The sequence below is a fragment of the Eumetopias jubatus genome, unplaced genomic scaffold (genome assembly GCF_037043125.1).
Source record: "Eumetopias jubatus isolate StellerSeaLion01/CBP00866 unplaced genomic scaffold, mEumJub1_p1.0 scaffold_1, whole genome shotgun sequence".
NCBI classification, from domain to species: Eukaryota; Metazoa; Chordata; class Mammalia; order Carnivora; family Otariidae; genus Eumetopias; species Eumetopias jubatus.
Genome location: NW_028274807.1, coordinates 70,070,721 through 70,095,146, shown reverse-complemented (window position 1 = coordinate 70,095,146; position 24,426 = coordinate 70,070,721). Strand labels below are relative to the sequence as shown.

General features: G+C 41.8%; 1 protein-coding gene across 9 annotated transcripts in view; it reads right to left on the bottom strand.

Moving 5' to 3' along the window:
• Positions 1-24,426, bottom strand: part of RUBCN (rubicon autophagy regulator) — a 61,241-nt gene that overhangs the window by 15,669 nt on the left and 21,146 nt on the right. For 2 of the 9 annotated variants that reach the window (XM_028101028.2, XM_028101031.2), the window contains exons 2-11: positions 21,710-21,863; positions 12,370-12,456; positions 10,834-10,993; positions 10,109-10,215; positions 8,740-8,896; positions 7,561-8,094; positions 4,042-4,137; positions 3,222-3,337; positions 2,306-2,516; positions 1,706-1,810 (exon numbers count right to left, since the gene is read on the bottom strand). In XM_028101028.2, coding sequence (XP_027956829.1) covers positions 1,706-1,810; positions 2,306-2,516; positions 3,222-3,337; positions 4,042-4,137; positions 7,561-8,094; positions 8,740-8,896; positions 10,109-10,215; positions 10,834-10,993; positions 12,370-12,456; positions 21,710-21,863 — 1,727 coding nt within the window. The remainder of the gene's footprint in view (positions 1-1,705; positions 1,811-2,305; positions 2,517-3,221; positions 3,338-4,041; positions 4,138-7,560; positions 8,095-8,739; positions 8,897-10,108; positions 10,216-10,833; positions 10,994-12,369; positions 12,457-21,709; positions 21,864-24,426) is intronic. The other 7 variants (XM_028101029.2, XM_028101032.2, XM_028101036.2 and 4 more) reach the window with 5 other exon arrangements.

The following is a 24,426-nucleotide window of genomic DNA, read 5'->3' as shown; positions in this document are numbered from 1 at the left end:
AGGTGACGCTTAGGGAGCATCCAGATAACTTCAGGGGGCTGGTTGCCAGAAGAAAAACCAACCACCAGATTAGAGGATTAGAAATTTTAGCCCCTTCCCCCTATCACCCAAAAAGGGAGAGGGACTGCAGATTAAGTTCCATCACCAATGGCCAATGATTTAAGCACTCATGCCTACCTATGAAATGAAACCTTGATAAAACACTTATAATGGTGAGGTTTGGAGAGCTACCTGGTTGGTGAACATACTAACATACTGGCAGGATAGCCCACCTTGAGTGCATGGACACAGAGGTTCCTGGGCTCAGGGAACTTTGGGACCTTACCCTAAGTATCTCTTCATGTGACTGTTCTTTTGTATCCTTTACAGTAAACGGTAATCTTAAGTGTAGTGTTTTCCTGAGTTCTGTAAGTCATTCTAGCAAATTATGGAATCTGAGTTGGGGGGGGAGGTCATGGGAATCCCCTGAATTTGTAATTGGTTGGGGAGAAGAGCAGGTAACCTGGTGACCCCATTTGTGGTTGACATCTCCAATGGGAGCATCCCGTGGTATTGAGCCCTTAACCTGTGGGGTCTATGCTAACTCCAGGAGTTACTGTCAGAATTGAATTATCAAGATACTCAGTTGGTGTCAGAGAACTGGAGAAATGTTGTTGGAAAACCACATACAAACAAACCAAAAAAATGGGGTTTTAAGTGGCAATTATTGCCGTGAATAGAAATCAGAGATATTAAAGAGAACAAAGAAGGAAGATGTCCTAGAGACCTGGAAAAATATGTGTAAAAATTGTATTTCTGAATGGGGAAGAAATCCAGCTAGCACCAGGTTTTGATTACTATTGGAGGTCTGTGCAGGTGAAAAGTGAATTACGTCAATTCTCTAGATTGATATAAACAGATCTATAAGAAAAGATCTATTCTTCATCATCTTACAATGGAGAATTACAGATACAATTCACCTCTGTAAGAAAATAACTTGTGGGAGAAAGCTTATGTCCCAGAACTGCTTTTTGGTTTGTTTGCTGCACTGATGGGGACTTGAAGAAATCTATGATTTGCAGGAATGGATTAATCCATTAATCATGGGTGAACCTGATTTAACACAACTGCCTTCCCAGATTAGAGCCCCTCCCCTTCTCTGTGTAAATGCTTACAACAACAACAATGACGGCAACGAGGGTCTGGGACTCTGCTAAGCAAGTGAACACGGAGAGAACAGAATAAAGCTCTACTTTGTAAACTTCATTTTTTTTTTTCCTGTTTTGCTTTTCCCCCCAAATGATTCTTTTTGTCCTTTTCTCTTAGGATTATAACAAAGCTCCTTTTAAACACTTTGAAACAATCTTGAGTGTGTTATGGAGCACAAGAGAATAGGATTCTAACTTCAAGCAGGTATGGGCCAGTCCTAGGCTGTGAGCAGGAGGAACGCGAGTGAAATCTAAGAGAAAGGTGCAACTGAGACCCACCCATGTGACTTCAGCACCCAGACCACTCTGAAGCACTTCCTTTCAGTGTTCTTTTCTGCTTAAATTTTACTAAAGGGGTTTTGTTTTTAGCAAGAGAGGCCGTCTCTTACAATTACTGACAACGTTCCAAAATGGACCATATTGAAGATTCTCTATACTTAGGGAAAGCTTCTCAGTCTATGACTTCAAACTGAAAGAAACAGGTAATGAAAGTGGACTGAAGTAGTGTCGCTCCTTACCTTGGATTTCAAATTCATCAACCTCGTCAGCAGAGCCAGAGTCAGAGAACTGTGTTGAATCATGTGAACTAAACTGGGAGCTGCTAGAAGTGACCCGAAAACCTGCTATGTTTAGAAAGAAAAAAAAAGAAAAAGAAAGGTAATAAGCAGGACAGAAAGAGGTCACCTACTCTTAGGGTCACAATGAAAGGGACCTGGTAGGACTTCAACAGCAAAGTAAACAGAAACTTGGCTCGGAGTGATGCTGGGGGAAATGGAAACTAGCTCTTCTTGCCGGTTGTTCCCCATTTTATTCACGAAATTTTGAAAGTTTCACATAAACAGAAGGTACTACTATCTGGGAAGTGACGCTGGGACCAGCAGTCTTAGTTCTCATGCCAGAAACCTATTTTTTGGAAGCTATTTCTGAGGGAAGAAATGGATGAACTCTAGGACTCTGGGTCTGGTAGGAAAAAAATTAGAACATAAAAGAATCTTTCTGACAGCGGAGGAGCCCTTGGCTTCATCTCAAAGTGAAACAATAAAGGAGGTGCCCGAGGCACCAAGTCTTCTCCTGAAGCCCTGCAGAAGCGTTACTGAGGTGCTTGCAGCCCCACTCACTTCCGTGCTCAGCCTCCTGGTACCCGGGGAGCAGGTTCTTGGTGCGGATCTGCTGGCGACGCAGGCGGATCTTCTGCTTCAGTTCCTGGATCTCTCTATCGCTGTCTTCCTCTTCTTCTTCCTCCTCCTCTAGGCACTGGCTCATCATGTTGCACTTCATGAGCTCAATGGCAGCAATCAAGGACTCTGAGATGCTGAAGTGGGCATTCTCCTGGGCGAAGGAGCATACCAAAGAAGTTGACTCGCGAAGGGCTAGATGTGTTGAACCCCTCACTGATTGCTGGAAAGTAGAGCTTCTAAGACGTGCACTGCTTTCGTTCAAAACACTCAGGGAAACAAACACTTCTGCTCTAAGAAAAGCTGATGGCCAAAAAAACTGTTCTATATCCTCTTTGCTCTCAAACCTGCCATGCCTGGCCTTCCTATCCCACTTTCTACATAAAACTATGATAGAATTTAATATCAGGGTCTTACCTGATACCTATGGGGATATACAGATAACCCTGTAGACAAAGCATTAAGGTAAATGTAAGCTCTAAATGCTATAGGGACATTATTTATTACATATCTGAGCCTTAGAACAAAGTATAGAAGTTGATTCTGGAAATACTTTTACCTAAGGTTCCAGGGTCAAGGAAACAATAATGATGTGGCTAAAATGCAATACTTCTGTGCCCAAGGCAGCTTCTAACACAAAACCATTAATATTTTGGACTCAGTGAGGAGAAGATACTCCCTGAAAAGTTCTCTAGAGATTGAACTTGTTGAGCTTATCTTTACTCTGAACTTACTTTCACCCATGGGCTTTGCTCATGCTCCTGCTGTGTACCCAAAACCTCTTTAGAACAAACCCCACAGACCCTCAGGCCAGATGTCCCAACTCATGAGCTCTTCAGTAGCCCCTTAGATTCCTCACCTTTTCCAGGTCTGCACAGCTTCCAAAGTCTTGCTCAGACAGGTAGCTGATGAGGGACTGTCCTTCTGATGGTCTTCGGAACATGCCCTCCCCCGAGCACAGGTACTGATCACCCTCTATGGGAAAACAGAATGTGGATGTGAAAAGCTCTGACTTGGAAAGCAAATCTGTAACAGACAATCTTCTTGAGAAATCGGATGATTTTACCACTAGAGACACTCCCAAGTTCTCCTAGGTAACAGGTTGGAAAGAAGATGTCTACCTTCTTAAGGAATTTCTCTGAATCTCAGAATCCCTGAGCACTAAGCCTCTTGGTTAAAGAACAGGATAAATGAAGAGAGCCCAGAGACAATCCTTTCACCATCAAAATTTAAAGATGACATACTTGCCCTCCTACCCTACAAAAAAGGAAACAAAAAACCTTTGCTGAAAATCAGACAAGGGAACAAATAGCTTCCTCCTGTGGATGATTTCCATGTGTAGCTTATCTTCTGGTAATTCAGCCTCAGCACTCAAAGGCTTCTTTTCAAGGTCCCTCTCACCCACTCAGAGAGCCATTCCATCTGGAGCGACAGACAGTCATGGTGATAACACCCACAGTGTAAGAGAGGGTGGGACCCCTAAGTCAGAAAGGAGCAAAAGAAATGGCGGGACTGTGTGATTTCTAGCATGGGGGCTGTAAATGATGAAAGGAAGGGTGCGACCGTATGGTGTGTACCCTCCACGGAGCCGACGTGAGCCAGACAGCTCAGAGCTTAGCAGGCACAAGGGGAGAGCAGAGGAAGGACACAGCTGCAGCCCTGGCCTTCCTAGTACTCACCATACTCCATGTACAGAGAGCTGGGTGTGCTGACTTCACTGCTTGGGCCAGAGTAGGGCAAGGGGCCTCTCAACTTCGACTTATCATTGCAGGATTCTAGTGTCAGTGACCACCAGGGAGTAAAAACACACATACGAGATGAGCAACACATACATTCCCAACTTTGGAGTTTCCACATTTAACTGCTCCCATTCCCAATGCCCTCCCAAAGCAGGAGAGAGGTGGCACACCAATGGGGAACAGTCCAAGAATGCAGGAACACATGGAGGAAAGGAGATGGGGAGTCGGTATAGTCTGAGAGGAAAAGAGAAAACATGACCCCGAATGCAGCAACACAAACATGAAAAAGAATCAAATCAAAATGGACTCATGAATTGAGTTCTTTTTTCTTCCAGCTTCTTACCAAATGTTCTAAGAATATTGGCCAATATTTCCATCCTCTTGACAAGAACCAATGTAGAAAACAGTCCTCACACGGTAAAACAAAGATAGGCACACTGAAACTTTTCTGATACCTTGACACTGGGCTTTTAAATAATCTCAGAATGGTTACACTGAACCTGAAATGTGTCATACCTACATATTTAACTTGCTTCTGAATTAGGTGAAAAACAAAATAAAATCCAGCAATTTCCTTAAAAGAAGCATCAAGACAATGCTCGAGAAGCCAAGGACGATGGCCCTATATCCAAAAGGCTCGGCCACAGGGCTCACACCCAGCCTTCCTGGAGAAGGAAGGGAGAGGTTTCAAGAGAAGTCTGGCAAAGTAGGAAGTGGCTGGGTAGAAGTTTTCAAGGAACAGTGAGAGTTAGGAGTAGAGAAATAGCAGGAGGCAGGGCTCGCAAGAAATGAGAAACTGATATTCTCCAAAGGAAAACATAAAATTCCCAGTGCTACCGAAGGAAGAGCAGGCACAAAAGCAGGCGGGTGCCGGGGAAATGAGCAGGATGCTCTGGAGAGTGGATGACTGAGCGGCATCCAACCCATATCCCCCACACATGGTGCCAGCTTGTCAGCCGCTCCTCTCATTGAAAAAATGCTACTATGTGGTAAGAGATAACTTTGTGTTTTCCTTGGGTCTCCAAGATTTCTGCTGGTCCTGCCAGTGGGCTCTCCTCCTCAGTACTGAACTACAGACAAACCAGCAGTCACCACGATGCCTTGGTAAGAAACTATGACTTGGAGGGGATCTTTGAGGTCCCCAGTCAAATTTAGTGCACAACACAAACTCCAACACCAGCCCCCTCTTCCTTTACAACACGTAAAGGCCATCCACCCAGCCTTTGCTTCCTGAGTTAACTACCTCCTGATGCTGCCCATTCAAATGAACGGCTCTACTGCTTAGATTTCCTCACACTCACTTGAGTCTTCTTACAATTTCTCATCTCCTTAAGAATAACAATGCTCTTCCAAACAGTGGTCCTGTCAACTCCCTCCTCTTTAACCTTCGCTTTTCCAAGCTAACATACTCAGTGGCTTGCCCAGGAGGCCATAGCATTCAGTCCTCCCTCCCCACTCAGTCATGCAGACACATTCTACTACTAATACTGCCGTGAACACAACATTTCATTTGAACACCACCATGAAAACCAAAGAAACAGACTTAAGTCACAGACTTAAGAAAAAGCCTGTGAATGACAGGAATGGGGGTGGGATGGGACTTATAGAGAAAGGAAGTTAGGTGAAAGAAAAAGGAAACGGAACTCTGGGAGAGGCAGAAAACATGCATTCACATCCGAGACCACAGAAAGGGGAAAAAAATACATTCTGGTGTTAATTCAAGGAAAATAATGTAATCCATAGTAAGTACTCAGTTATAAAAAAAAAAAATTCTGCCACTGATTCATCATGATGCCTTAGAAAAATAGTGGGCTTCAGGTTCACCTTTAGGCAAAACAGGATTGATAAATCTTGACTCTGCCTCCCAGAAGCTCTTGGGAGACTAAATGAGGCATCTGGAAGTCATAGATAGAAAACACAGGATGCAAAATATCGGTGCCATTTTAGAGACAGGTCTAAGAATCGCAGCAGGATTAGCCAACCTAGCCAGACTTGATTTGACACCAGAATGGAAAAGGAGGTTCTGAACTAAGCAAGAATGGTCACAGAGAAGGAGGAGGCGGCAGACAGAAAGGACTGGCTCCCAAACCTGCAATGGGATCTTCAACTATAATGGTGATATTCCTGGGGCCTCCTGTACGTAGACAGACAGGTGCAGAGGAGAGTCCAAACAGAGGAAATGAGAACAGAGTGAGAAAAAGAGTGTCCTTTCATCTAGCAGAGGTGGGCACTTAACTCCCAGGAGGGAACCCCAGTGCTGAAGTACTCAGCTACTGAACCGAGGTAGCTGACTCATACAAGAAGCTACACACGACCCCCTCTCCCTCAGACCCTTTTGCTTAGGTTTTCTCTGGCTCCCCTTTCCAACGCAGGTTACCGTGGTTTCTGGAATCCATGTGGATTCAAGAATGGGGGCAGGGAAGTTTTCCATGCTCAAAGACCAGTGGCCTGGACTACAGCAGACAGCAGGCCTGCAGCAGATGTGAAGTGAGGAGCTAACCCATGTACTCTTCACATCTAAGAAAGCTTGTGGGAAGACAGGCTTTGATTTGGAGATTTTTTTTTTCCTAGAGAGTTCCAATCAGGCAAACCACATCTTGAGTAGAAAACAGAAACAAGTTTGTCACTCAGAAGTTTCAGATGAGGGCGTCAGCTCTCACCTTTCTAGAAATTACAATGAGAAATCAATGGCAGCTCCAGTTGCTAAAGGAAATCATCTTCTTTTTTTTTTAAATTTTTTATATTTTATTTCTGGGGCTTTCCTACCCAGAACTGGCTTTGAGCGCAGAGATCCATGTTATACCTGCTGTTATGGAGGTTCTCCTACAAACGAAACCCAACCAAAGCCTGCCAGAACTAACAACCCATGACAGAAGATGGCAGGGAGATGGCAAAAGCAACGAGCCCCACCTCTCCCATGCCAAGGGTGCCCTCTGCTAGCAGCTGGGGTTTGTGTGAGGGAGGGCTCAGTGGCCAGGGCCTCCTTACTGGGCTGCCTGGCACCCTGAATTAGTGATGCAGCAGTCAGCCCCCGCTACTGGTTTCCTAGGTCACATCATCCCACACTCATATATCCTAGTTTTAATGAGGAAACCCCAATATCACTTTGCCTCTCTCATACTGGTATTACACCTGACCACACTTGTCAGGAATCACAGAAAGGGGAGGAATTTAATGGGGTTATTTTCAAAGTTCATGAGTATTTCCCCTCTGAGAGAAACATTAAAAACTCAAACTGTGACTAGTCACACTATCCTCTGATGCTAAGGAACTACTGAAAGAATCCAGGAAAACATTTACTATTTGGCAATGTATAAAGGAACAAACATAAATACTCTCAGAGAGATTTCCTGGGTATTCATATTACACTGTAAGCTTCCCTCTTTCTTCATAAGCAGGATACCCCGTCAGGTCATCAGACACGTAACTTTCTAAGTAGGGGCTGGAGACTGTCATTACCTGGGGCTCCTCTGGAGGCAATGTTGGTATCCGAATGGGAGCGAGTATGGCTCTTCTTTGTTCCACCAGTGGCAGTGAGGGTCTGCCCCTCTGAGAAGCTGGACCTGCGAAGGCTGCTGGACAGCTGGCCCTGCCCGCCTCCCTCCTGCTCGCCTTGGGGAGAAGCGGCAGAAGCCAGCTTCTGCGAGCCGCTGGAGGAGAATGAGGTGGAGGCGCTGCTCTCAGCTTTGCTGCTGTGGCTCTGACAGCTGGCGGGCCGGCCTCGGGGATCCCGGCTGCCGATGGCCAAGTACTCGGGCCCCTCGCTGGCATCACTGGGGGAATCATTCTGGCTGCTGACCCAGGATGCCTCTAGCGGACTGGTCAGAGTGCTAGAGCTCATCTCGTTTGGGGTTGAGGGGGTTTCCCTGGCTAATGCCGAGACTGGAAGCAGGGGAGCTTGGAAGACTTCATCCTGCACTGGTGAAATGTGCTCTCTGCTCTCTTGAGGTTTTCGGGGAGGGCCAGAGAGTGAAAAGGAAGTAGATCTTCTTTCTAGGGTATAAAAAGAGGAGAAAAAGGTGAGCTGGAAATCTTTGGTACCTATGAAGGGCTTCTCTACAACTAATGACCAAACTCCTTATCATTACTGGGTGCCCGGGACACATGGTATCACCTCAGAAAAGGTACGCCATGTGAAGTCAGCAAAAATTGCTTAGAAGCAGGTAAGCTGGGTAAGGTAAGGTAAGAGCGTGGGCTCTTGACACAGTGGCTTCATCATTTACTAGTATACATTTCTCATCTGTAAAATGAGCAATAATAACAACACCTACTGCATAGGACTGTTCTGAGGATCAAATGAAGTAATATGTATGAACTGATTATAACAGAGCCCTGCACATGGCAGGCCCTCAATAAGTGTTAACTATTATTATTCAAATGTCTTCTTGGCAATATGGATTAGAAATCCAGGGCAATCTAAAAACATCTCTCTTTCCTCTATTACTTCCATGATTCTGCTGAATTATCTTAGGCTAGTTACTAGAAAATTTTTTAAGATGTCCATTATTAAGACATGAAATTTGACAAACTGCACCAACCCACGGCTCTATCTATACCCTCCTGTGTGCACCCACAAAGTCCCCTACTTTCCAGGCCTGGGCATACATGTCATGACTACCCCCCTTCCTGTTCCCATACCTGAGCCGTGGTTAGGTACGGACTGGTGGAGGCTAGAGAAGGACCCAAAGTAGGAATGCTGAGCATAGCTGGTTGAAGGGGTGTATGTGGATCCAGGCAGAGCTGTCAGGCTCTGGCTCTTGGTTACCAGCAGCGGGCTCTCATGCTTTCTGGCAAACTACAAAACAAACATGTGTCAGAGCTGAGGACAGAGGACCTCAGAGGAGGAACATTTGGCATTACAGAAATGCTAGAAGTGGACCTTTGGCAGCAGGCTTGGAACCGCAGCCAGGACCCGTCGATACGGCATACAGCTCTACTGCTCTATTAGAGCATACAATTTTGAAACCCTGAAGTCCTGTCATACACCACAGCTTCTGAAACTGGAATCCTAGCTGGGACACTAGGAGCGCTTTATCATAGAGGTAGTACAACAACGTTCTTAAGACTGTGCACATGGTCAGAAATCAGATAAATCAGTATTCATATTCGGACCCTACCACTTACAAACTTGGAGCAAGTGACTTACCTACTCTGTCCCCTCAGTTGGCTTCCTTTATAAAACACATGATGTCTACGTTACAGAGCTGTGAGAATTAAACGAGATGATGCATGTATTGTGCCTAGCACCAAGCCTGGCACATACGAAGTATTTAATAGGTGGTAACTAAGAATCAAAATTTAAAAACCAAGAGAGATAGGGGATCTCTCCTGAAAGGAGAGGGACTGTGACCCCATTCTAGCTGAGGAACTGATGTTAGTGATGGGGTGAGTGAATTGGAGGGTTAACAATAAGCAATATCGAGCAACTAAATTTTCTTTATACTTCAAGGACGAAAATGATCCTGTGTCACACTGGGTCATACTAGGTATGGCACTGTAAGTCCTACCCCTGATTCAAAATCATCCTCTTCCCCCCAGCTTATCAAGCCTACCCTTAAGGAAGAGCTTACTCAGACTACGGATTTTTAAAAGGGATCTAAAAAACAGACACCTTCCGGGGCGCCTGGGTGGCTCAGTTGTTAAGCGATCCCGGGGTCCTGGGATCGAGCCCCACATCGGGCTCCCCGCTCTGCAGAAGCCTGCTTCTCCCTCTCCCACGCCCCCTGCTTGTGTTCCCTCTCTCGCTGTGTCTCTCTCTGTCAGATAAATAAAATCTTAAAAAAAAAAAAATAGACACCTCCCTCCTTAAATAGACCTTAAGCTTAGACTTTTTACTTCAGTAGCTACTTAATGGTACCTCCCCTTCTTCTCCAAGTAGTTTTTCTTTTTTAATGAAAGCCTTTCAGTTCACAGCTGCCTAAACAAAGAAGCAGTCAGCTACCGAGGGTTATACCATGGTGAGGTCCAGGGGCGCAGCACAGACACAGATCACTCCTTGCCCCCTTACCATGGACGCATCAATCTGAGCCAGGAGGCGGGGGTTGTTCTGTTCCACTGCTTCCAGGCACTGGAGCATGGCCGTGACGTGGGCGCTGCTTAGCAGGAAAGCAGTATCTGGGGAGAGAAATGCTACTGCTGCCATGGAGCCCAACAGGGAGATCTCTGGCTTCCCTGCACAGCCTGGGAGAGGCTCAGGGAAGGAAAGAGACAAAAAGTGAAAATGACTTGAGGAGAATCACGCCACTGCAGAGAGAAGAGGAATCAGGGACATGTAAGTATAGGAGAGGCTAGGTAGTGCGCAGTATAATAGAGAGGCTGTGACAAGAGGCTTCAAAGTCCCAGAGTCCCAGATTTGAATCCTGGCTGGAGGTGACTTGGCCTCCTTGAGCTCTGCTTCCCCGATTGGAAAACCGGGGTATTAATACCCGGCTCTCAGGGCTGTTGGGAAGAGTATATGTATAAACAGTCCATAACAGTGACTGGCACATAAGAAATTCTCAGTAAACGGTGGTTATTCTTATCGGTTTGTACCCATGGGAGTAGGGGAAGACCTTAGCATCAAGTTGGACCGTGTTTTACTCATAAAGAAGACTGGATACATGCTTCGGATTAGAATCTCTATGGCACCGAGTGGAAGTCTGGGGCCCCAGGGTGAGAGTCTATAAAGGGAGAGTGAAGTGGAAGAGATGAAGAATTATATGCAACAATCCTGGCTAAGTGACCTCCACGTACCTGTGTAGAATTTTCTGATATACTGCCTGTCCCCAAGCAGAGGCCGGAGCTGGGCGGAGAGACAGTGGCACTGCAAGCTATGCTGCAGCCACAACTTGGCAACAGCATGCTCGCTCACGCCATCGGTGCTGCTCTCGCCATTCTCGTGCAGGCTGATGAACTGTGAGGCAAGGAGGCATGGGTCAAAACACGCATCCTGCTAAAGACCACAAGACTGACGCCTAAGGACCCGAGAACTCAATGAAGACAGGAAGAGGAGGCGATCAGAGGGGTCTTTTCCTCCAGGTAGCATCTAGAGGTTACTGAGGAAGGAGAGGGGAGGGGGGATTAGTGGCCCCACTGCTGGCCTAGACCACTGGAGAAGAACGAAGCAGCTAAGACCTGATACGCAGCTCTAGGAGAGGAAAACACTGCTACCTCTTTATGTTTATGTCTCTTTATGTTCCAGCTCCAAAGAGACATCTAGCCTGCGGTACTGAGAGGAAGGATAAACTTGACCTCTTGGCTTCTCTCACAGAGTCCTCCATTTCAGCTGGTCTCCAGAAAACAATGCAACAAAAACCCTGGGGGAAAGGATCTGCGAAGATGCCACCAAAGATTCCCCACCAAAGAGAAGCCATCTGAGCATCTCGTTTTGGCTCTAGTCATAGCATTCTCTATCTGGAACCTCCTTCTACTTGGCTGTTTCTAAAAGCAAGGTCTCATAGGCAGCTTCTAAGAAGAAACAACTACAGCAATATAGTTTAGAAAAGGAAGTTAGTTGGAGGTGAAGGGGAGTGGTGGTAAGAAAAATTATGTGAGAAGGACAAAGAGAGTCTATGTAAGAAAACCACTGGGCTCTGGATTTTTCTCACAAAAAAAGGCCAGTCTGACACCTGAGGATTTGGTTTCCTGATCATTTAAAAACAAATTACTTTTCCTGACATCATCTCAGCAATGAACCTGGCAGTGGCTGGGATATACATGAAACAAAACTAGCCAGATACTGACAAGTACCGAAGACAGGTGATAGATATTTCAGGGTTCATTACACTATTCTCTTTAATTTGGTATATATTTGAAATCTTCCATAATGAAGAGTTAAATAAATAGATACATACATTGGGCAGTGACTGATCTGGAACCACCTGTGTAACTTTGGCCCAGTCACTAACCTCCATGAGCTGTTTCCCTGACTGGAAATCAGAGGTGCTATACTGAACTAATAAGCATTCATTCCTACTTCTCCAACCACTTCAGGGAACCTCTTGACATTTTCCTAGGATTTTGAACAGCTTCATTCTGGTCCTAATATGCAGATCTTCTGAAAATAACAAAACTTTTTCACCCCTTCCCCAGAGGACAGAAAGTAGCCTGGAGCAATGGGCTTAACACGGTTTATTTTTAAAAGCAAATAATCCTCCCCTCCAAATTAGTCCTACAGGAATAATTTCCTCAGTTAATAGGAAACTTGACACACACCATCCTTCTAGCCTAGGAGACTCTTCAGACAGAACGTCAAACAACAAAGCCTTGTGGTTACTTTTCCCTTCTTACCTTCTCCACATGAAGGGCTGAGTGGGGACTGAGCCAGCGGATGTCCTTCACAAACTGCCAGTAATCAGTCTGGCGGCAACACACCTGCTGTGGGAACACATAAGGTGAAGAAATCACTACCACCCTAGACCAAATCTAGTTCTGGTGTTGATATTCAAAGAGAGGAGGAAAAAAAGCCTAACCTTCCCTGCCTCGACAAAGATTCTCAGCAGCAATCAAAAGGATATATACACATGTTCACCCTTTTTAAGGATAATTGTTAAAAAAATGGTTTTAATTGTTCTTTTGAGCAGGTAATGCATGCATATGACATAGAAGGTTACACAATGAAAATAATCTGATTTCTCCCTCATCTCTCCACCATTCAGCCCCAGAAGGCAAATCTTAAAACTGGTGAAGAGTTTAAGTTACTTGTTAAAAATCAGAGATGTATGTCTTCAGTTTTTACTGCAAAATCAAATAAGGAAAGACCTGCTTTTCACCATGCTACCCAGGTCAGGAAAGGGCTGTATTTAGAGTCAAAGAAATGATCAATTCTAGATAAAATAGTCTCACGCTGGCAAAGGCCTGAACTGGAGAAGGTAAATGTTTATACTAGGACAATCTAATTCTTATTTTTTGAGAATCCTTTCTGAGATTACTGGGCACGGGTTAAAACTGAAATCTAAATAATTAAGAAGTACAGACGTAGCACAAGTATTAAGAGACAGACTAACCAACAGAACAAAATAAACAGCCTAGAAGGAGTCCTTAAATTGGAACTTAATATGTGGCCCAAAAAGCATCTCAAATGTCAATGGGTTTCTCACCTAGACTGGTAAGGTAGAAGTGAGAGTTAGAAGTGTAAGCTGTACAGGCTCTTTTGCCAAATGGAGTCATGAAGACCTTTAAGATCTTGGCAGCAGTGTGGCAGTGTTTCTGATCTCTGTTCTGTGGCTTAGTGGACACTGAGCAGCCAGGGATGGGCAGCAGTGGAATATCAACTCCAGCATGTCTCCTGGTTAGTTACACCTACGTGAATAGGATCTAAACTTGGTTTCCTTTCTTTAGGCAAAATTCTAGGCTAACTCAGAAATCAAAATAGGGACATCACTTTTGATATCATGGACATTACAGAGGAATACTATAAACAACTCTATGCTCACTAGTGTGACAACCTAGGTGAAATAGACCAATTCCTTGAAAGATACGATCTGCCAAATATTACCAGAAAGAAAGAGATAATCTGAGTAGGCTTATACCTCCTAAGAAAAATGTAATCAACAATTAATAACTTTCCAAAACCAAAAGCACCAGGCCTAGATGGGTTCTCTGGTGAATTCTACTAAACATTTATTTATACCAATTCCCTATAATGCCTTTAAGAAAACAGAAGCAGAGGAAAATACTTCCCCAAATCATTCTATGAGGCCAGCATTATCCGAACACCAAGACCAGAAAAAAACATCACAAGAAAACTATGGACCAATATCTCTCATGAACATAGGCGCAAAAATCCTCAACAAAATATTAGCAAATCAGATCCAACATTGTATAGAAATAATTGTACACCATAACCAAGCAGGATTTACACCAATACAAGGCTGGTTCAACATTCCAAAATCAACACATCAAATCACATCAATGTAATGTGATGGAATTCATCACATCAACAGCCAAATAAGAAAAAAAAAATCACATGATCATATCAATAGATGCAGAAAAAGCATCTGACAAAACTCAACACCCATTCATAATAAAAACTCTCAGTAAACTAGGAATAGAGGGGAACTTCTTCAAATTGATAAAGAACATCCACAAAAACCTACAGCTATCATCATACTTAATGGTAAGAAGCTCAAAGCTTTCCCACTAAGATCGGGAACAAAGCAAAGATGTCTCCTCTTCCCACAACTTTTTAACATCTTACTGGAAGCCCTAGCTAATGCAATAAGAAGAAAAAAAGAAAAGAAAAGAAAAGAAAAGGCATACAGACTGGGAAGGAAGAAATAAAACCGCTTGTGTTCACAGATGACATAATCACCTAAGTAGAAAATTCTAAAAAATCAACAAAAAAGTTCCTGGAACTAGTAAGCGATTATAGCAAGGTCATAGGATGCAAGGTTAATTTGAAAAACGAACCACTTTCCTATATATCAGCAATGAGCAAGTGGAATTTGAAAATAAAAACTCCCGAAAATGAAATACTTAGATATAAATCTAACACGAATATGTACAAGATCTACATGAGGAAAACTATAAAACACTGACGAAAGATAGCAAAGAACCAAATAAATACAGAGATAATCCATATTCATGGATAGGAAGACTCAGTATTGTCAAATGTCAGTTCTTCCCAACTTGATCTATAGATTCAATACAATCCAATCAAAATTCTAGCAAGTTATTTTCTGGATATCAACAAACTCATTGTTAGGTTTATATGGAGAAGCAAAAGACCCAGAATAGCTAAAACAATATTGAAAGACAAGAGCAAAGTTTTTCTTCAAAAAGGACTTACACTATCTGACTTGAAGACTTACTATAAAGGCACCGTAATCAAGGCAATGTAGTACTGGGGAATAAATAGACAAACAGATCTGTGAAACAGAATAGAGAGCTCAGAAACAGACACACATAAATAAAGTCAACTAATCTTTGACAAGGGAGCAAAGGCAATACAATGGAGCAATTATAGTCTTTTCAACATGGTGCTGGAACACTGACTGGACATTCACATGCAAAAAAAATGAATCTAGACACAGACCTTACACTTGTCACAAAAATTAAGTCAAAATAAGTCATAGACCTAAATGTAAAATGCAAAACTATAAATCTTCTAGAAGATAACATCGGAAGAAACCTAGATGGCCTTGGGTATGGTGATGACTTTTTTGATACAAGACCAAAAGCATGATCCATGAAACAAAGAACTGATAAGCTAGACTTCACTAAAATTAAACACTTCTGCTCTGTGACCAGCAATGTCAAGAGAAAGAAAAGACAAACCACGAACTGGGAGAAAATACTTGCAAAGCCACATATGATAAAGGAATGTTATCCAAAATATATGAAGAACTCTTAAAACACAACAATGAGAAAACAAACAATCTGACTTAAAAAATGAGCCAAAGACCTTAACAGACACCTTGCCAAAGAAGATATACAGAAGACAAATAAGCACATGAAAAGATATGCCACATCATATATCATCAGGGAAATGCAAATTAAAACAACACAGTACCACTATATACTTACATTAGAATGGCCAAAATCCAAAACAATACCAACATTAAATGCTGATGAGGATGTGGAGCAAAAGGAACTCTCATTCATTGCTGGTGACAATGCAAAATGGTATAGCTACTTTGGAAGACAGTTTGGCAGTTTCTTACAAAACTAAATATACTCTTACCATAGGATCCAGCAATTACATTCCTTGGTATTTAACCAAAGGAGCTGAAAATTTATGCCCACACAAAAACTTCTATAAAAACTTGATGTCAAACTATGTAGAGGCAAGACAACTTTCAAAGTTAGAAGGAAAAAAAAAAAACTAAAAATGTAGGTTTTATACTCAGATTACTGGATCTTTAAACTGCTAGTCCAGTATAAAGAAATTAAAACTGGAAGTCCTGTATCATGTATTATGGGTGCAATTTATTCAAGAAAGATGATATGAAACTCCATCAGTGGATCCATACTCCCAGAAAAGGTTTTGGCCCTATAGCCAAAGATTGTTGAACAAAGGTAATTTTAGATGTTTTAAAAGAAAATAAAATGTTTGAATGACTCCTTAATTGCCCTCATTTGATCAGAAAATGATTCAGATCACATTGTATAAGAAGGTTTTCCTGTCCTTATCCAAAAATGACGAAGCAGTTAAGGCGTAAATAAAATGACAAATGTTTGAATGTCAGGGGGAAAAAATCAACAACAGAAGATGCTGTACAGGGCGCCTGGGTGGCTCAGTCGTTAAACGTCTGCCTTCCGCTCAGGTCATGATCCCAGGGTCCTGGGATCGAGTCCCACATCAGGCTCCCTCCTCGGCGGGAAGCCTGCTTCTCCCTCTCCCACTCCCCCTGCTTGTGTTCCTGCTCTTACTGTCTCTGTCTCTGTCAAATAAATAAATAAAATCTTAAAAAAAAAAAAAAGATGCTGTACAAGTGAGGGGCTATTCCTACCATAATGAAAAGCTACAATAATTAAAACTGAGCAGAGATGACACAAAATAGACAACAGACAATAATAAAAAACCAGAATTAGATCTGTGTGCCAAGGGCATTAAGAATCTTCAAAATAAATTACAGATGAAATGGTTTAAATGTAAAAAATTAAGCCATTAATAGAAGAAACCAGGGAGAAATGTTTGTAATAACCGTACAGTGGGGAAGCCCTTTCAGAGCATCATACAGAGCCCAGAAGCCCTGAAAGAAATGATCAGTTTGACTTACTAAAAATCAGAGGGGCGCCCGGGTGGCTCAGTCGGTTAAGTGCCCAACTCTTGATTACAGCTCAGGTTATGATCTCAAAATTGTGAGATCAATCCCCATGTGTGTATGCTCAGTGGGGAGTCGGCTTGAGATTCTCTCTCTCCCTCTGCACCTCCCCACCACGAGTGCATGTGTGTGCTCTCTCTCAAAATAAATAAACAAAAGATTCTCTCTCCCTCTCCCTTTGCCCCCCCATCAGATATTTCTACATATAAAAGTCATCATATGAAATGGCAAAAGACAAACCAGGAGAAAATATTTGCAATTCACATCACAGACAAAGGATTAATTCCATTAATAAAGAACTCTTACAAACCCATAGGAAAAGACTAACAATCTAAGTTAAATGGGGGAAAATAGGAAAAAGTTCATAGAAAATAAGGCTCTCATAAACATCTTTCATAATAAGAGAAATATAAATTTTTACCTATCATATTGGTGATAGTTTACAGTTTAGTAACATCCGATACTGACATGGGTATGGAGAAGCAAATACTCTTATACATTGTTGGTGAGGATGTAAATAGACATAACTTCCTGGAGGGCAATTTAGCAGTATCTATCCAAATTGAAATGCACATACCCTTTAGCCTAAAAATTCTACTTCTAGGAATATCCTATGGTAAAGGGCAAAATGACCTATACACAAGGTTTATTCACTGTAGCACTGTTACTAACTGTAAACAACTGGAAGTAATCTAAAAGTCCATTACCAGGGGACTGGTTACATAAATTATGGTACATACAATGGAATATTATAAAATGACAGCTGTAAAAAAGAAAAAGCACTTTATGTAATGATTTGGAATGAATCACAAGACATATCAAGTGAAAAAACCAAGGTGCAGAATAGTAATTATAGCATGCTTTTATTTGTATGAAAAATCAAGAAGTGTAGCAAAGAAAAGTATTCATAAAATCTTTTATAAACATAAAAATTCTCTGGAAAGAAACTGGTAAACAGCAGTTAACTACAGGACTGGAAGGAAACAAGATATTTCACTGAATATAGTTATATGCTTTTTTAAACCATATAAATGTATTATTTAAAAAATTAAATATATAAAATGTATTATTTAAAAAATTAAATATATAAAATGTATTATTTAAAAAATTAAATATTTTAAAGCAAGTTACAGAATGATATATACAGTACAATCTTAATATTTTAAAAAGCACATAAATGCATAGAAAAAAATAAGATCTACCAAAATGTTAAAGAGCAATAATACTTGGTGTTGACTTGAGGGTGATATTTACTTTCTTCAAATTCTTTTTCAGTATTTTCCAAATTTTTAACAAATAAAAATATATAACATATATTCAGAAAAAAAATACACAGAGGTCTTTTGTGTTGTTATTGTTATTTTTTAAATTGGGCCACCTATATTGCCAAGAAGAGGTTTCTTCTTGGTGGTGGAAAAGAGGAGAATCTTTTTATTTCTCCTATTCAGCTGAGGAATCTTAGGGACGGAGTGTCTCCACATTTCTAAGCAGTAGAAAAGAAAAGATCAAATATGCCTTGCCTAATGGGAAAACTAAAAGGTAGCCCTGATGCAGGCTGTCAGGGAAAATGAAATCCCTCTAAAAATATGGTCATGATGTTATAGCTTTCATAAGGTCCTGAGTGATTTAAAAAAATAAAGTTCACATTCCATAACACATCCTCGTGAAAGCACAGAATAGATATGACCAGCGTGAATCACTGTATCCCTTCCCCCTCTCCAAGGGCACAACACCCAGAATAGCTTCCTGATGACGCAGCAGCCAGAAGCCTTTGAAAGCCTTAATCTTTAGGGAGGAAATCAAAGGGAAAAAGAAGTCCTTGACACAGACATTAATTGTTAGATCTTCACAAGGCAGAACAAAGCAGCAGTGAAAGTGGTATGGATCTTCTGGTTATGATTCTTTCCATTACAGCCTGTAGTTGAAAAGTGTGTGTATGACAGATTTGCCTGGTTTATTCTGTTTTCACTTATGAACACTACTGCTATTTTGCAGATGACCATATACCTTAATGTTTTTCATTCTGATAACCACATGCTTTCACAGATATCATTCACTAATAATTCTAACGATATACATTAACATTGTTTTGCATTTACCACACATCCTTCATTTGGAATCCCATTGACGTTACTATTTCATTATGACATTTTCTCTTTCTGGCACAGATGGGAAAACCGCCTTGTAATATGGTGAAGTCATTACTCTAGATGACAATGTAAAATTAGTAACAGAGCCAAGAAAAGAACCTTTTTGCCATCAAGATGCAAGTGCTTAACCACTAAATGGTAGTGACACTAATTTAGTAGTTATTTTGGTCATCAGCCTGGGAAACTTGTGTTGCGTTTTTGTACATGTGGCATGATTCCCAAGTTTCTGGCTTGGGAGACTGAGTAGCTGGCAATGCCACAAATTAGTGTTAAAAATAGGAGGAAGGGCAATCTCATGAGGAAAATAAGTTTGTTTTGGGTCATGTTATGCTTGGCCTGTATGACAGACAGCTATATTATATAATGTATAGCAGACAGCTAGTCTTATGGATCTGGAGTTCAGCAGAGGTGTCTGAGCTGGGGGTCTTCAGTACATAGGTGATAGTTAAAACAATGCGAGTGGATGAGGCTGTTTCGGGAAAATGTACAAAGTAAGAAGAGATAAGGACATAGGACAGAATCCCATTAAATGCTAAAATCCAAAAAGAAGAGATTCCAGGGAAAGAAACTAAGAAGGAATGGTCACAGAGGGTGGAGAACTATATGACATTAGAAGATAATAATGCCGGGGTGCCTGGGTGGCTCAGTCGGTTATGAGTCTGCTTCAGCTCAGGTCATGATCCCAGGGTCCTGTGATCAAGCCCCGCATCAGGCTCCCTGCTCAGCGAGAAGCCTGCTTCTCCCTCTCCCATTTCCCCTGCTTGTGTTCCCTCTCTCACTGTCTCTCTCTTTGTCAAATAAATAAATAAAATCTTTTTTTTTTTTAAAGATTTTATTTATTTATTCATGAGAGACAGAGGAGGGGAGAGAGAGAGAGAGAGACAGAGAAGCAGAGGGAGAAGCAGGCTCCCAAGGAGCAGGGAGCCCAATGTGGGACCCGATCCCAGGACCCTGGGATCATGACCTGAGCCGAAGGCAGACGCCCAACCATCTGAGCCACCCAGGCGCCCTAAATAAATAAAATCTTTAAAAAAAAAAAATCATAATGCCGTACAAGTAAGTCAAGGTGTGATGATGGTCAACAGTGAAGAACATAAGACAGTGTTCAAAGGAGAAGAAATGTTCATGGATCTGGTAACATGGACATGATTTTACTTAAATTTCAGTAGCAAGATCACCAGTGGTATGGGCAAAAACCAGATTGCAGTGGGTTGACTTATTTGTTCTATAAATTCCAGTCTTCATAACTATTTTTTTTCCCATAGGACTACATGTAACTTGAAACTTAAAAAAATGAAAGAAACAATTATTATTTCCTACGTGCCACCAACTGCACTAGGCAAATTTGTATGCTATTTCATTTCATCTTTCCAGCAAACATTATGATATAAATAACATTATCCTCATTTTTATAGATGAGAAAAACAAGCCTCAAAAAAATTAATATTGCCTAATAGTTAAGATCAACTGTCAACTTCTTATGTATTTTAAAGCTTTTCATGTATATCACCTCATTTAATTCTCACAATCCTATGATTATTTTACAAATGAGTAAACAGAGGCATAAAGCAGTAACTTACCTAATACTACCCAGTGCTGAAGCTGGGATTAAAATATGAGCAGTCCAACTCAGAAGTCTATAACGGTAACTACTATTTCATTTTTTTTCCCAAGGACCTGAGCAATGAGTCTAGATTTCAATCTAGGTTCTATCTGATTCCAAAGACTTTTATCAGTGTACCACACAATGCTGCCTCCAAATTCCCAGAATGGTGTTTGAATAACAATAACCATTAAGAAATTCTTTGAGAGACCCTCACTTTCAGAACTTATTCTGAATAAAGAAAATCTAACCTAAGCCAACTTCTCCATTGAATTCTGAAAATATCCAATAGGAACATTAGTTTGAAGATACTGTTCAGAAGTAATATACACATATTTTTAGAAGGGAGGGTAGCATATTAAATCCTATCAACTGTGAATACCTTAATGCCAATTATTTGATTAGCTCTTTTTCAATGTGACTGCTAGTCTAGTTGAGAATAAGTTCTGATTAAAAAACAAAAAGACAAGCTTGGCTCAAGAGAGAGAGTTCCAGGGAAGAATACTAGACCCTGACATGGGATGAGCATGAGTGTTTGGGAACACATGATTATGCACATATTTGTGAGGTCTAATTTTTTAAAGTAGGAGGATACCAGAGCCAATGACTCACTTGACAATTTTATCCAGATCTGAACCTTATTTAAAACACTGCAAATGGAGTAATTGCCAAAGATGAAGCAAAAACCATTAAGTATTATTACATTTCACTCCTTATCAATACTCAAAGTTTATTAGAGTGTTTGAGGATATTACAGAAAAGAAACTCAATACCAATAAAGTTTATATTTTAAAAAATTAAGCTATAACTAAAACTACCATTCCCAAGAATCAACCAGTTATCTACAAAATGATGCTGAGGATATTCTAAAAATGACAATATTCTGTAAATACTTCCCAGATGTGCCCTAAGGTGCTCCTAAGAGAAAAATCCTAGTGATTCATCATCATTGTCCTTATTATCCTCCTCCTCATCATCATATTATAGTTCTACCCTCAAGGGCTCACAGACTAGTGGCCTTCATCTTCTCCCTGCCAACAACTTAATGCAACTGTTTCTTTCCAACAAGTGGTACAGTTAATCTGGCAAAAAAGAAGAGGTTTACATACCTGGTCATGGATGAGCCCATGATAGAGGATGCTCTGCATGTCCCTGCAAAGCCGTTCCAGGCCACCATACTTGGACCAGACGTTGGGACTGTTGGCTGACACCAAACCCTCCACGGTAGTCTTCAAATTACCCAGCAGCTGCCAGTGCTCCCTCCTGCAAGGGCATCAATTATACCAATGGTTAGTTAACTTTGTTGTACCTGATCCTAATCCTGTCAAAGAAAGTCTAAGCCAAGAAGCCTCCTGCCCTACGTCTTAATATTTTCTCCCCTATTAATTTTTTACTTGGGCATAAAACCCAATTCTGAGAGAACTTAAGTTGTAAAGAACACTAAGATTTAAAAACAAAAATGAAAACAAACAAAAACCCTCACTCTTAATGTGGCATATTATGCATTGTAAGGTGATCTTCATCTATTATCTCATTTAATTCTCACCTAAGTAACCTATAACTCTGTGTTTCTAGGAGTGTGACCCACCAAGATCCACTTCTGGAAATGACAGTACATGAGCAACATATAAAGAGATGAGGGTATTTACTCAAAACCAGAAATCTTTTTCCAAACAAAAAAGTCAAAAATGAATTTTTATTCACTATATTTCCACGTACTGAGTACCCATACCTATATGCAAACATTATGGTTAAGAAGACAAATTACCCATGACTTCCCCCCATAGATTTTTAAGCTAAAATTAAGACAAAAATGTTTTGTTTGCACTGACTTTGGGACATGTCCCCCCCCAATCAATCACCTTTTGGCTTATTCTTCTGAACCATCTGAAGTACTGAGAGGAAAAGTGTGAAAATTGTTATACTGCACACTTTACCTTGCCCTTCCATTTCTTATTACAGTATTACTCTTTATACTTTTCAAGGACAGTCATGGGACTAATTTTTTTCAGGGAAATTTCACCATACTATTTTATATCATTTGAATCCCTACAGGGGTAGAAGTGCACTGAATTGGAATCCTTTCTGTCAGTACTCAAAACTAATTTATTTGTACATTTTTTGAGTCATTTTTAAAAGTGGATGAGTACAGTAAAGACAAATAAAATAAAATGAATGAAGCTAGGTCCAGTGTAGGAGTGTCATCTAAAGAGAGAAAGCCAGATGAATCTCAATCTGGTCTTCTGCTTTCAAGACCTTAAGACCAGGGGCGCCTGGGTGGCTCAGTCGTTAAGCGTCTGCCTTCGGCTCAGGTCATGATCCCAGGGTCCTGGGATCAAGCCCCGCGTCGGGCTCCCTGCTCTGCAGAAGCCTGCTTCTCCCTCTCCCACTCCCCCTGCTTGTGTTCCCTCTCTCACTGTGTCTTTCTCTGTCAAATAAATAAAATCTTAAAAAAAAAAAAAAAAGACCTTAAGACCAAGAATTTATTCAAACTGGGAGACAATAGGCTTTCTTAACCTTACACCATTCAACATTCGAGTCACCAAACTCACTTCTTCCATTTCTTTCTTCCCAATTTTATTGATATAATTGACATATTGTATTACTTTAAGGTATATAACACAATGATTTGATATACATATATATTGTAAAATGATTACCACAATAAAATTAGTTAACATTTATCACCTAGCATAGTTAACAAATTTTTTCTTGTGATGAGAACATTTAGATCTACTCTCTTAGCAACTTTCAAATATACAATTATAGGAGAGGGAGGAGAAAGACGGCAGAGGAGTAGGAGACCTAAATTTCATCTGGTCCTAGGAATTCAGCTAGTTATCAAACCATTCTGAATACCTACAAACTCAACAGGAGATCGAAGAAAAGAATAGCAGTAATTCTATGAACGGAAAAGCAACCACTTTCTGGAAGGTAGGACGGGCGGAGAAGTGAATCCGAGGCGATATTCAGAAAGACAGACGGCCGGAGGAGCCTCCATCAGCCCACACCAGCAAGCGATAGAGCCAGGGAGCACAAAATCAGAACTTTTAGAAGTCAGCTCCGCTGAGGGAGGTCGCTCCAGTGGCTAAGCGGGGGGTGGAATTCTTGCTGGGACAGTGTGGTCTCAGGACCCTCGGGGTCACAGAAAGACCCGGTGGTGCCTGAGTGCGGCAGAGCTCCCAGGTATCGGAGCGGGGAAGCCGGCTGCAAAGACGGAGCCGAGGAGCGGGCTCTCAGCTCGGTGTTGCCATAAACCGTGATCAGTGGCACAGGTGGGCCACTGTTCTTCCAGCAGGGACCCAACAAGCGGCAGATCCGGGTAGACTCCCCTTCCTCCCCCGAGAGGAGCGGGGCGGGAGTGCACCGCAGAGATCTGCTGGGTTTGGAGACTCCACACGGGGTCATGCGCCAGAGATAGAAAGGCTTGGTCACAGGCCGGGTGAGCAGTTGTGCACTGGAGACCAGGGAGATGGGAGTGATTGCTTTTCTCTGGGGGCTCACTGAGGAGTGGGGCCCCGAGTTCTCGGCTTGGGAGTTCTCAGCTTGGGAGGCCGCCATTTTCACTCCTGTCCTCCAAAGCTCTACAGAAAGCTTAGAGGGAACAAAAGCTACCCAAGAGCAAAACCCAGCAGATTACTTAGCCCCATCTCGGCAAGGGCGAGGCAGTTCCACCACCTGCAAAGACATTTGAGAACCACGGCAACAGGCCACTTCCCCAGAAGATCAGTAAGAACAGACAGCCAAGACCAAGTTTACGGATCAATGAGAACCGCAGAACTCCAGCACTACGGGAATACAGCTCATAGAATTCATGTTTTCTTCG